The sequence below is a fragment of the Helianthus annuus genome, chromosome 2, assembly GCF_002127325.2.
Source record: "Helianthus annuus cultivar XRQ/B chromosome 2, HanXRQr2.0-SUNRISE, whole genome shotgun sequence".
Classification (NCBI taxonomy): Eukaryota; Viridiplantae; Streptophyta; class Magnoliopsida; order Asterales; family Asteraceae; genus Helianthus; species Helianthus annuus.
The window spans coordinates 85,816,033-85,830,205 of record NC_035434.2 but is presented as its reverse complement, the minus strand read 5'-3'; the positions used below and the strand labels follow the sequence as shown (position 1 = coordinate 85,830,205).

General features: G+C 37.5%; 1 protein-coding gene across 1 annotated transcript; it reads right to left on the bottom strand.

The window, feature by feature from the left end:
* Positions 1-8,810: 8,810 nt before the first annotated feature.
* LOC110893597 lies at positions 8,811-9,854 on the bottom strand. Its single transcript, XM_022140697.1, has one exon. The coding sequence runs from the start codon at positions 9,852-9,854 to the stop codon at positions 8,811-8,813; it is 1,044 nt and encodes a 347-aa protein (XP_021996389.1).
* Between the last annotated feature and the right edge of the window lie 4,319 nt (positions 9,855-14,173).

The following is a 14,173-nucleotide window of genomic DNA, read 5'->3' as shown; positions in this document are numbered from 1 at the left end:
CTATTCCCTGCCATAGTCTTTGTATATGTTGAATAAGATATATAGGGCGGCCGCCCATTTGACCCAATGGCAGAGTGATACTATTACCTACCATAGTCTTTGTATATGTTGAATAAAATATATATTATATTACTGTTCATTCAGTTTGTTTTTTAATATATGTATAACTAGATTTTTCTCTGTGTCGCTCGTTGCGGCGACAACGTCACGTTTGTTACCTCGTTACACGTGCTACAATAATGATATTAACATGTGGTGCCTATGTGTGATGTAACACCCCGAAGACGGGTTTGGTAATCAAACCCCGTTAATACTAGATGACGGGTAAAGTAACGTTATAGGTAAAAGTAAACCGGTGAATATTAGGATTTTAATTAAATGAACCTAATATTAGATAAAAACGGTATAAAGGCTTTTGAGGAAACAAAGTATACAGAAGGCCCGAGATTTAACGGGACTTAAAATAAAAGGGGTTATGACTTCCCGAACCCATTAAGTTAACTAGGAATGTTTACCCTAGTTAATAAGGGGAATATTACTAGAAATAGGTGGGTTATGGTCTACTTAATGACTAACCAAACTAGAGGGACCTAAGTTGTCAAAAAAGAGACTTGAATTATAAAAACAAAAATCAAAACACAACATACACTTCGTGTGTATGTGTGTGTGCGTACGCCCAGGAGCAAGAACAAGGGGCTCCAAACCCTAGTTCAACAAATTGATCCAATTGAAGCCCAAATCAAGAGCCAAATCAATGCATGAACGCAAATTCGTGATCACCAAGTCAAGGGGATCGTAAGGTATGTCAAATTTCTAACATTCGTGAAGTTGTAAAAAGTTGGTAATCATCCTAATCGCGAATTAGGCATGGATTAGAGAAGCTAGGGCTAGATTAGTGATGTATACTTGCTTAGGAACGAAACCCTAAGTGAAAATCATACATTACATCCTATGAATTGAAGGATTTGATGAATTAACACACTTAGATAAGTGGGTTTTAATGTTATGATGAAATTGGTGGTATAACTATGCTTAGAATCAACATGCATGATAACAAATAGAAGGTGTTCGATTGAACCATGAATTTGGGTACAAGATCATACTTCTCACTAAATGGGTTTTGTATGATATAGGGAAATTGATGTTAAGATCGTGATGTAGATACTTGAAATCATGTTACCTAGTAGTTAATGTGTAAAATTTGATTTCGTTAAAAGTTCAGATGAAATGCCTAAGCGAAATTCCACAAACCAAATGTGCATTGAATAAGTTGATAAGTCGATTGACTTTAAAAAGTCAACCCGACCAACTATATGATCGAATGACAAATTCAATATAAGAAGCGTAGGACGGAATAGTCGTAAATGATTATGACTAACCTAACCATCTTACAATTACAATGGTAGTTTGACGCTTGGCAAGCTAGGTGAAAGCTTGGGGAAGGAAGCGGGTCAAACGAATCAAGAATGAAGGAAAAGCGCAATTTGGATGCAAGGTAAGTAAAGCTTACACCTTTTTTTTATGTAATACCTATTGGTTTTATATATCATGATGAATGTAAAGTCTTGATTGAATTATGATGTTCCGACACAACATGTGCGGTTCGGAACAAAAGACAATGTTTATAAACCATGTTTAATGGTTAAAAGAGAGCTAATACAGTTATTTAATCATGAAATGGTCAAAAGATAACGAGTCATATAGTTAAGATGGTAAATAATATCATCTCATAAAGATTCACGGTCATTTAGACCAAACGGGTCAAAAGGTGAAATTATCACCATTTGATAATATTGACTAATGGTTTGTCAAGTTGTATGATTTTAGGAATAAATAGCACCCGGATGTTGACATTGCTATTACTTAGCGGCCACTAAGGCAAGGTATTAAAATGGGTTAATGCATTGATCCGAGTCAGGTATGTAAAATGGTTCAACTCATCACTTAGAACTTGAGGTTCTCTAAGAGTTAAACAATGTCAAAATTGGATATTCAGTTATCTTAGAGGTAAACCGAATGAATTAAGTTAAAATCATGGTGTTTTAGAGAAATAATGGTTTCTAATCAGAATTATAGTTAAAAGATCGGATTTTGGGTCAAACAAGTGTCTATAAGTCATTCGTCGTAAAAGAAGGACTAAAATTGACCAAAACGCCCTCGTAGGCTAAATTGAACAAACAAACCTTAAAGGTTATTTGGAAACGAGTTTTACGATTAGATAAATACTTAGGACGAGTATAGAAGTTGAAAGATGTAATACGTTAGTCAAATGGCTCTATTTGAGTCTTTGCCGTAAAATAATGAGTTGAGGGGTAAAACTCGATTTATATAGATTACCATAGTAAACCCACCATAAATACAGTTGTGGTGGAAAATTATATGATAAGAAATGTGGTAATGTAATGCTAGAAACAGTCGAAAGCGATTTTAAGTTAGAAGGTGCTTAAATACCCTTAACGGGTCAAAATAAGAACTTGAGCGTAAACGGGTTTCTATTATGTAAGAAACCCGTGATTTGAGATTAATATGATATGAGATATGGAATTTATGAATTTCATGAGTTTAAAGAGCAAATAAACATGTTTGTTTGATAAAAATCGAACGGGTCAAAATTTGGTAAAAAGGGCAATAAGCCGAAGACTTAAAAGTCTGAAATTTTGTTAAACCAGATGCTGGATTTTAACTTCATAAGGTGGAGAATCAAATTACAATCACGTAGGAAGAAACGGTAGGTCAAACGGACAAGCGGATTGAAAGATACGAAAGTTTTCGTGCCAAAAACGGCAAAAGGGAAGGATTTGATACAGAGGCCACCGTAACTTACGGTGCCCACCGTAAGTTACGATGGGGGCTGAAATCGTTACGCCAGTTCACTCCTGCCTTACGGTAGGGGTACTTTAAAACAGGGGCCACCGTAACTTACGGTGCCCACCGTAAGTTACGGTGGAGGCCAGTTTCAACTCCTTGTTTCTGGAATAGAGAGATTAATGTTGGGATTTCTTTCCATTATCATTATCTTGCCTGTAGGATCGTGTTCTGACCCGATTGAGTCGTTCAGAGGCGTTCAACTACGTTTCAGGTGCGTTATAACAAGAAACGGAGGTAGAAACAGCTGAATCTTCACTAAGTATGGTGATTTTATTGATCTGACAACGTTTACAGCTCAAACCTCACACCGGCAGCACTTCGGCATGGAATACAAGATCTTCAATATAGTTTCGCTTGAATGGACTGCTATATATAGGCCTGGAGGTTTCGCTTATATGGACATGTCCATATAAGCGAAACTACATGTGTACGTATAAGCGAAACCTATAGCCTATGACCATATGAGCGAAACTAACTTCCTAAACACATATACTTTCTAGTCTTCACTTAAAACGTACCCTAATCTATACAATACAAAGTATGACTTGATTCAAGACGAAGTCAACAGATGTAGTGCACCAACAAACTCCCCCTCAGATGTTGACGGAGTCGTCCATCGAGTCACGACAATGCTGTGTCTTCATATCTTCAGTCTTGATCAGTCTCTGGGCTTTTCTCTCTATCAATCTTCAGACTCCCCTCTGCTTGAATATCTTCAGACTCCCCCTCTTGATTTGTTGGCATTCCTTTGTTCTTCAGCAATATCTGATACAGGATCGTCGTCTGGCTTTTATGTTCCAGGATTAAAACTTGTCTCAAGCTCTATCTGCAGAGTCTTTAATTTCCATGATCGATCTGCCTGGCTCATCAGGAGTTAGAAACCTGGCTTCTTTCAATCAGAGTCCTCAGGTGTTGTAACCTGGCTCTTTATCTTTAGATCCAAGATGAAAACCTGGCTATTCCTGCACATTCTTATCCCAGAAATAAATTTCCTAAATTTAACAATTTGAATGCATCAACATTGACTTCCCTCAAAACTAACTATCTGCACCAATAACTACTCTCTCTCAGATCACAAACACATGATGAACCACTTGTTGATTTAAAAACATATTTTGACAATTAAGACACACTCCCCCTTACAACAATGTCATCATGTTTAGCACTTGGAATTTTGAAAATCAGCTTTTCAACATCAGTTGTCGAAAATCTTTTTGGCTTTTTCAAAAGTTTATGCTAAAACACACACAAAATATTTTTGGATTTTCTGAAAGGAAGTAAATGACACCACTTGTAAAGACAGAAGAATGACACCTATTGTAAAAACAACAAGAATGCAGAAATGAAATATTTACAGACAATATTTTGTGAGTTTGTGCAAGAGGATCATATCAGTTTATGAGACATGTCACTAACACCGTTAAGCTGCATTACATTTTAAGTTCTAAACAATTTACCTAGATTGTCAGTATGTTTGTCCACTTAAATTTTCACACAAATTTCAACTGCTACGAGATACAATGTTAATGTTTTAAGTGACTTAAACTTATTCGTGTGTCCTACTTCTTGAATATACTCCCATATCCAGATCCCAATATTCAGTCTTACAGGTGAGTATACCACAGCTGATATCTGTCAGGGTTAGATTGCGAGGGCCGTGAGAGCTCAGGTCGATACTTCCGTATGCGCAAAGAGATGACGGCTTCGACTTTTCGGTGTGTCCCCTTTAGAGGATCTTTTGAATTCAACAGCAGCGACTATCAATTTTATTATTTCATCAGCTTGCTGAGGGCGAAGCTATGTTTCAAGCTTTTGTGGAAAGCATTATCCGGGGACTAGGTCAGTACTTCCATACAGCAGAAGTCCCGAGATAATACCCCAGATATCACTGAGCATAAAGACCTAGTATCTCAGAATAAGGGACCTTTCAAACAAGATTTCAGGGGTTACCTATATATTCAAGATGTTGTAAACCCACAGAACAAGCAAGTTTGAAATTTTTATATTTATATCTCGTCACAATTTACTAAGTGTGTAAAAACCTACTGACACATCCACAGTGAGATTGTTTATCACATTTTATCTTTACATTTCTTTAGCATGTTGTGACAGACTACTGATGTATTATCATTTCCTCTTTTCACAATAAAAACTCATTTTTGTTTTATCATGTTTTTGTCTTTTTCAAATTTTCTAATGTTTTTGGATTTTCTGAAATTTTCTACTCCCCCTAAAATGCAAACACATTAAAGAACAATTGAAAAACAGACTAAGCTCTTGACCCACTTAAACACACAACTAAACAAACTGTACAGAAACTTTGACAACTGACATCGAATCGCATCAATTCGCCATCCACTAAGGCATAAACAATCAGAATCCCCCTATCACAAACCATTTTCTCATTTAGATTTCAAAACACTTAAATTTGTTTTAATTAAAATGATTTTTCCGGAAAATGAATTTATGTTTACCACTTGTAGGTTAACCACATGTTAAGTATGGGGATATGGTTCATCATCTTGTTAGCTTTAACCATATGTAGTAAATCAAGTACAACTTAATGTCCCTGATTTACCATTTGCAGATAAGCAATCTCTATACCACTTGTAAAAATCCAACCCAAACAATACCACTTGTAAGTACAATCAAGCAATACCAGTTGTAGGAATGTTAAACATAAACCTTTTTACCACTTGTATGATTGATCACAAAGATACCGATTCCTGCTTCACACTTACCAACCTGGAAGCTCCGGCGTAGTCTTTTCACCTGTAAAATTTAAACACTTTGAAAATATTTCAAGCAAACTTTACAATCACTAGAATAATGCCGATTCCTGATCCACGATAAAAACTTGGGATCTCCGGCAAAGTCCTAAGACACTATGGGAAACAAACTTCCATCCAAGTCTTCTCAGACTTGATGACTTTTAATTCTTGCGCTGTGGGGTTGTATGTTGCCTTTTTAGTTGCATAAAAGTCTTTAACCCCTTTTGCTTTCCCATTTAACATTTTTCCAAAAATTTTCTTTACACTTCCATTAAATGTTTTCTCGACATCAAATTTAGTTTTCTCTGTGTAGAACTGATTCGAGATTTCAATTTTACCAACTTTCTTTTTAACTTCTTCAAACTTCAGTGATGGAAATTCTTCATCATTCACTGAAATTTTCTCCTCACCTTGTGGCTCTTCTGGATTTGTGGAACCAGATTCATCGCCGACATTCACATCAACTTTTTTAACAACCCACACTTGGTTGTCTTTTTCTTTCTTTTTATAAAAATTCTTCTTCGAACACTCACCAACCTCATAAGTTGAATTTTCAAAAACTTTAAGTTTTTCGGTTGGTGGTTCAACATCAACAACCTTTTCTTTCAATTTCTTAGAAACTCCATGTTTTGTTTTGGCGTTTTTCTGACAATTCCATGCAATATGACCAACTTCATTGCATCTGTAACAGGTACGAGTTTCTTTTGGTTGCCACACTTCAGTTCCATTCTTTCTCTTATCAGCAAGAAACTCTTGATTAGACTGTCTCCAGAACGGTTTCTTCTGTTCGTCTTCTGAACTTCCTCCTGAAACAAATTCTGTTTTTGTTTTAGAATTTTTCACATTTTTATCATTTTCTGATGGAATAAAGCCTAAACCTTTCTTTTTGTAGCTACGATTTTGGTTTGGTTTTTTTTTTTTTTTTTGAGAACCCGAACCAGAATTGTAACCTTTTTTCTTGTTTAATCGTTGTTGAACTCTTGAAGTGTATTTTTTAGGTTTTTCATTAAGATTTAAATCTTTTATTTCAGAAATACTGATTTCTGTCATTTTGAAAACCTTTTTAATCCTGTCAAAACGAACACTTCTTATTAGAAACTCTTTGTCAGAGTATAATTTGTCCGAATCATTTAAAGTGTATGCTACTTCAAATGTTTCATCATCCAAATTTGCTTTTGATAACAAAAACTCTTTACTGTAAGACCGTTTAACCGACGACTTTGAACTGTTGACTGACGAATTTGACCCTCCAGACTCAGACCTTGACTCATCCTCATCAGTATCCAACACCTGATCGACCACCTTTTTGATTAACTCAGACTCATGATCAGTGTCAGACGAGGTAAACGTGACATCAATGTTTTCTGGTAATTCATCAGTTGTGTCGGTTTTAAGCTTTATATTGACTGTTTTTTCAAGTTGCTCCTCGTTTGGTTTTGTAGGAGAATACCCTTCCCAAATCGGAGGTGGACACTTGTTATAGCTAACAATCGGTTTCTTACCACTATCTTTCTTTTTCTTCGGCTTCTCGTCTTCAAAAACTTCCATTCCTGCAACAGTTGGGTAAATACGATCAATGAGATAATCAGAACTAGAATAACTTTGTAACAAACGTCTAATTCTCTCATTCTCGATTTTCTCTGTCTCCAACTCTTGCTTCCATTTAGCACTTTCTTCAATGTAGAAGTTGATAGCTTTCTCCTTTGTCATCATGACTGCATTCATCATCGTCAGTGCTTGTTCTCTTTCTAAGTTTGTCTTTTGGAGACCAGTTACTGTTTTGTTCAAGACATCATAGGATTCTTTCACATAATTGAGATTGAACAATAACTGCTCCTTCTTCTTTTCATACTCAGCAATTATCTCGTCTTTGGCAGCACATTCCTTGCATGCTTCTAAACACTTCGTGCAAGACTTGACAACTTCAACAATCTTCTCAACCTCGATTGTCTTCACCACTTCTATCACTTTTTCTGTCTCAATCACCTTTTCTTCTTCTTTCACTTGCTCACTCTCAACATTTTTCTCAGCAACACTTTCAACACTCTCGTTCTGAACAACATCTTTAGTTTTTATTTGTTGTTGTTCTTTAGCAGCTCGTTTCTCCTACAGTTTCTTCATGCGATCTGCAAAATAGAAATGAAAACTTTCAGGAGAAAGATGAGTTTTAGCAACATTTATATGTTTCTCTTCCTCATCATCACTACTGCTATCAACTGGTGATTGATCAAACTGTACAGATTTTTCAGAATCAATATCTGATACACCAGAATCTGATGGTGTTTGATCAAATACAATTTCCTTTTCTGAAGTAACATCATTCTTAACACTCTCATCTGAACTTTGTCAACCTTCATCAGTCCTTTCTGAGCTTTCATCAGATGCAACAGACTGTTCCTCCACACGTTCTACAGTCACACCAATAGATTTCATCCAGGTGGTAAACATGTCTGGTTCTCTGACAATCTTTGCAATGAAAGCTTTGAAATCACCCTTCTCATCAACAAACATATCCCAGCTGAAGCCTTCAGGTAGTCTTTCATCATCTTGATCAACTAAACAGGCTTTGTTAACAGGAGATATTGATGTCTGTCGTTAAGGACATGCAAAAACCAACTAACTCTATAGCTAGGGTAAGTCGGATATCGAACCAGAGGAGGATTGTGGAAAGTGTGTAATGCTCAGTTTTGATTAACTACTAGTGAAAAAGTAAAACTCAGTTGCTGGTTTGATTGTTTGATTAACTAACAAACTACGAAAATACGAGGTTGTAAACAGTTGGAGAGAACAATGGTTCCTCCAGATTTCAGGTTTTGCAGCTAGATTCAATTATGTGTTTAATCGAAACACTCACATAGACATAAGTGTTTAACTTAATTCATCAATTGTGATAACCAACGACTAAGTACTCCGGTCAATACATAACGAGAGGTTATCGAATGATTATCAATTACAATTTTTTTTGGGTAAAGGGTTACCCCGGTTAAATTTCATTCAACAAAACCAAAACAAAACAAGTGAGGGACAGTGTATCACCCCAGTTCTCTAGAATGACATGCCATTGCTAGAGTAGTACAAAAAAACACGCAACAAACTGCAAACAAAATAACAAAACAACGAAAACTCGACAAGCAAGTAACCACACATGGCTACGGACACACGAGAACAAACTCAGCCAAAATCATCTTGGTCTAACAGCAACTCTCGAGGAAGACTCCACTCACTTAAGATTTGGTTCACACTATTTGTCCTTCGAAACTTCATTGTATGTAGTTTCATTCTAACAGTCATCAGGACCACCTCGATAAGTTGAGCCGCATTCCTTTTGTTAGCCGAGAACAATCTGTTGTTACGTTCTTGCCAAACAAAATAAGCCGATGCTGCCACCACTAGTTTACCAATAATGTGAGAAGCATGTTTTGAAGCCGCATGATGCCTTAGGTAATCCATGATATCGTCCCATCTCTTCCCGATCATTTGCATGCCCACTTTGTCACGAACCCCATACCATACTTGAGATGCAAACTCACACTCAAAAAATAGGTGATCATGAGAGTCCGGCCCCAAAGTACATAAGGAGCAACACAATAAATTATAATTTGCATTACCCGACGCCCGCCAATTGCACATGATATCCTGTGTTTTAAGTTTCTTGCAAACGATAAGCCACATAAGAAACGAATGCCGGGGAATAGCCTGTGGATACCACACTATACGATCCCAATCAACCGGTTCTTGGATTTCACGAATATCATTCCACACCCCAAAAGTGCTATACTCCATATCTTCACCACTTCTAGACCGCCAAACAGCTCTATCTTGAACTTGTGGGAGTAACGTGACATTATCGAGCTGTTGCAGAGCCGGAACTCTAGCTACCCAAGAGTTCGGCCAAGCCCACCCCCCGTTATGAACCATATCCGCAACCGTAGCCCCCATCTCAAGACCCGCATTTGTTATCATTCTCGGAGTGATGACTCGGCTCAATGGACATACGGCATCCCATTTATCAAACCAGACTTGCGTATTAGCGCCATTGCCCAATTTAATCCAGATGTGTTGGTGAATGATCGACCTTAATTGGAGAATCTTACGCCAACCCCACGTAATGTTGTTCCGAATAGGCACATCCCAAAAACTTCTACCCCTGATACGATACGAGTGAACCCATTTAACCCATAAGGATTCCCTGTGAGTCACAAACCCTAACCCCATGTCAAATATATCCCAATTACTAGAACTCTCGGGAACTGAATGCTTAGAAATTAAGGCTTAAATAAATGCAATTGTTTACAACCAATAAATCAAATCAAAGGTGAAAAGCATCGAATGCTTAGATCACCAAGTTAAACGATTGTTACAAACACATAAAATTGTCCAACTTACAAAAACCCTCCATCCGGAGGAAACCACTAGGAGACTAGCCGCTCATGTGGTAGGATTGATCGGCTTGAACCATCGTGCCCCCTCCTGCCATCTACTACCGTCGAAGATGATGTGATCCCCCTGTTTTGCCGTCACAAGTGTTGATGATAAGTCCAAAGTGTGCGGCGGCCCAATCCAAAAACAAACACCAAAAGTCTTTCATATGTGGCCCAATGGTCTATGCGTGGCCCATTAATTTTTGTTGAGAATTGTGATGACACCAAACCTCATATCACGGCTGCCATCAATATGTGATGATGAGATTATTTTAGAAAATCCAAGCCTCCAAAATCGTGGGCCCCCCAATCCATATGCCAGCCGTCAAAAAGAATCCAGCCCACATGTATTATGATGTTGGCGGCCCAAGTGTAACGTGAATGAGAGCTGCCAATCTATTATATTGTGATGATTAATGATGATGTTTCTTTGACTTTTGATCCCCTCTCAATTTGTTCCAAAGTGTGCCGCCAAAAACAAAACCCTCAAGTTTCTTGCATGTGCCGTCCCAATCAAGTCTGTATGTTCACGTGGGTATCTGTGATGATTATGTTTGTATTCATATCTCAGCCGCCAAGTCTAATAGGGTTTTTAATTTACATTTAGTCCCCCCATTACGTCACATCAAACGCTCCTTTGTATCAAGCCGTAATTTACGGGACAGTAGCCGTACGCTACATTTTTCACTTTCTGTTTCTTTTGTTGTCAGCATACAACCGTAAGTTACGGCTTTGAAAACGTAAGTTACGATTTAAACATTCTGTTTCTTTCTTTTGCATCTCTTTTAACTTTGAATAAAATACCCAAAGGCCCCTGAACTTTATTGTTCCGTATGTCTTGTGTTTCCAAGCCATTTTCTGACCCGAACAACTCCCGATTGATATAATATATCATGATGAATATCCTTGATAGTTCCGCTTCATCACCAAACACTCTAACTTTGCCGGTTTAACCCGATTAACCTGTAACACCACAAACGCTCGTAGATATCACATTCGACACGTATAATCACATAAATGGCAATAAATCACACAAAATATGCACGTTAACACTCGGGTTTCACATCCTCCATCAGATATGTAGTTGCTCCAATTGAAATCCACTAAACATGCTCTTTTCGAATCCTCAATCTTCCTACCATGAGCCGTCTGTGAGTCTTGAGATTGACCAACCTGCTGATAAATGGCTTTCCGGTAGTAGTCATCTTTTCCGAACGGATTCTGAGCACCACTAGCTTCCTTGTTCTTGCACTCCCGTTTGAAATGGCCTTTCTCCCTACACCATGAGCATCAAGAAAGTCATTTCTCCCGGTAATTGTCTTGAATTTTTCAGCACGTCTGAGTACACTTGCAAGACACCATTTGATATCCATTAATTCCATCTCTTCGGCGTCTATTTGATCATAATCCTCTTTGGTGAGCATATGATTTCCTATTCGACCAGCTACGAGACCCTCATATGAAAGCAACACAGAACCAAGTAGAGCCATGTGGTCTTTCGCAGTTTCCTCAGAAAAACTTTGACCTTCTGGAAGATTTAGAGCGATGTTACACTGAATCACATAACCATTTCCTGTCTTTGTGCCTTGAGACTGAAAGCTTGTGTTTAACTCTTTAGGATTGACACTTGGAAATGATGAAAATCCACTGCTTTTGGTTGAACTCTTATCTGCCTTTTCTGATGAATCTTCAGCACTGAATGCAGTTTGAATTTTCGGACTTCTCTCAGATTCTGGAACTGGAATACTGCCTTTGTAATACATCTTAACATCCTGTTGACCACTCGGACTGTTCATCCTAGCAATCTTCTGCTGTTCCAGATCCTGACTCTCTATCTTTTCAATAAACTGAGAAATAGTCAACCCATCATAAACACCCGTGTTTTTCAGAATCATCAAATACGTCCCCATTCTTTCTGCGGTAGGGCATCAGCTAACTTGTCCACCCACTCTTCACGATCTTTAGTAATACTCAACATCGACATTGATCGTACAAGGTGATAGTAACGTTCAATCAGCTTCTTTGTATCCTCTCCCGGTAGACTGTTGAACAAATCAAACTCTTTCTTTAGCAGCGCTTTCTTGCTTTTAATCATATTCTCGCTACCCTCAAATTTTACTTTAAGTGCATCCCAGATCGACTTAGCTGTTTTGTCATGCTGTAGCAGAATGAATATGTCTTCTTTGATAGCTTGTTGCAACAGACTGATCATCATTTTCTCCGCTTTGTACATAACCCTTTCTTGATCCGTGAACTCTGATAACTCTTTAAGAACCTGCAAGTCTGTTCGAGGCAACACGTATTTCTTTAAGATACATTCCCATGACCTAAGATGGTTTGCTTGAACCCAGTTCTCGAATCTGTCTTTCCACCCATAATATTCTTCGATACTCATCAATTTTGGGGGCTTTTGGGTGGTTCCCGTTTCATTTTCTAAGTTCATAGCTTGGGCAATAGCAGCTGGGCCAGACGATGTAGCAAACGCGTTATAGAACTCGGTATCCATGATTACTTAGCACGTTTTTTTCAAATTCAGTGACAAATGAGCGAAACTACTGATGTTCACAAGAGCGGAACTACTGATGATCGAATAAGCGAAACTGCTAATGTGTACTTGGAGCGAAACTAAAGTTTGTCTGAATGAGCGAAACTCTGTTGTGTACCGAAGAGCGAAACTATCAATCAAATTGGAGCGAAACTTCTCAATTATGTTGACACAAAAGCGAAACTACATAATTTCCGAAAAAGCGAAACCTAATCGGAGGTCATTTTGATCCATTTCTAGTCCGTATTTTGGTCTGAAACTTTCTAAGGTTTGTTAATGTCCAATAACACACAGTCTGTGAAATTTTGAGCAAATTTCAACCGGTAAAACTTTCTGAAATGATGAAAGAAGGTGTAGAAGTAAGAAATTTTGATGAATTCCAGCTATTCTCTGCAGAACTCCTCCTCCTGAGCTCTGATACCACTTGTAGGATCGTGTTCTGACCCGATTGAGTCGTTCAGAGGCATTCAACTACGTTTCAGGTGCGGAATAACAAGAAACGGAGGTAGAAACAACTGAATCTTCACCAAGTATGCTGATTTTATTGATCTGACAACGTTTACAGCTCAAACCTCACACCGTCAGCACTTCGGCATGGAATACAAGATCTTCAATATAGTTTCGCTCGAATGGACTGCTATATATAGGCCTGGAGGTTTCGCTTATATGGACATGTCCATATAAGCGAAACTACATGTGTACGTATAAGCGAAACCTATAGCCTATGACCATATGAGCGAAACTAACTTCCTAAACACATATACTTTCCAGTCTTCTCGTAAAACGTGCCCTAATCTATACAATACAAAGTATGACTTGATTCAAGACGAAGTCAACAGATGTAGTGCACCAACATTGCATAGTGCCATTAATTAAACTATCAATACTAACATTTAAGTTGTTATTGATCATAGGTGAATGTCGAGAGTCCCGGATGAAGATCAAGCGTCGAGCAAGAACCGAACACACATTAAACGAAGCTTCCGCAACGTTGTTTCGTCGTTATTCTAAAACGGCGAATTAAATCACACTATGTAGTTTTGCTTTCAAGTTTAGAAAAGTTTTAATAAACCCGTATTTGAGTATGAATGTTCAAATATAATTACTCAGTAATTTGTGATTATTTACGGAAATCGCTAAATAAATTATGGTTGTTACACGTGACGTAACGCATTTTGACTTTGTACGCACGTTACAATAGCGACATTAATGTGGTTAGGCAGATAAACATATCATGAAGTGTCGAACATTTAAATCTCAAATTAGTTTTGCACGTACCAAATAGTTATTTTGTTAATTATGAGAAATTCAAAAGAAAAATACCTAACATTTTGTTATAGATTTGAAAAGGTATAAATACATAAAGAACATATATAGTAAAAAATGATATATGTTACGGCCTTCGACTGGCTTTCAAAATATTTGTGTCATTTTTCACTCGTAAGAAGGTATTTATGAAATATGAAATTAGACATCAAACAATTTAATTGAAAAACTTTATATAATAAAACTTTACATCTTTCATAAAAATTGATTGGAATTAAAGACTGTAGAGAGATGGTTATCAT

Coding starts and splice junctions, on each gene's coding strand:
- LOC110893597 (XM_022140697.1), bottom strand. CDS start 9,854: ATGGGGTTAGGGTTTGTGACTCACAGGGAATCCTTATGGGTTAAATGG.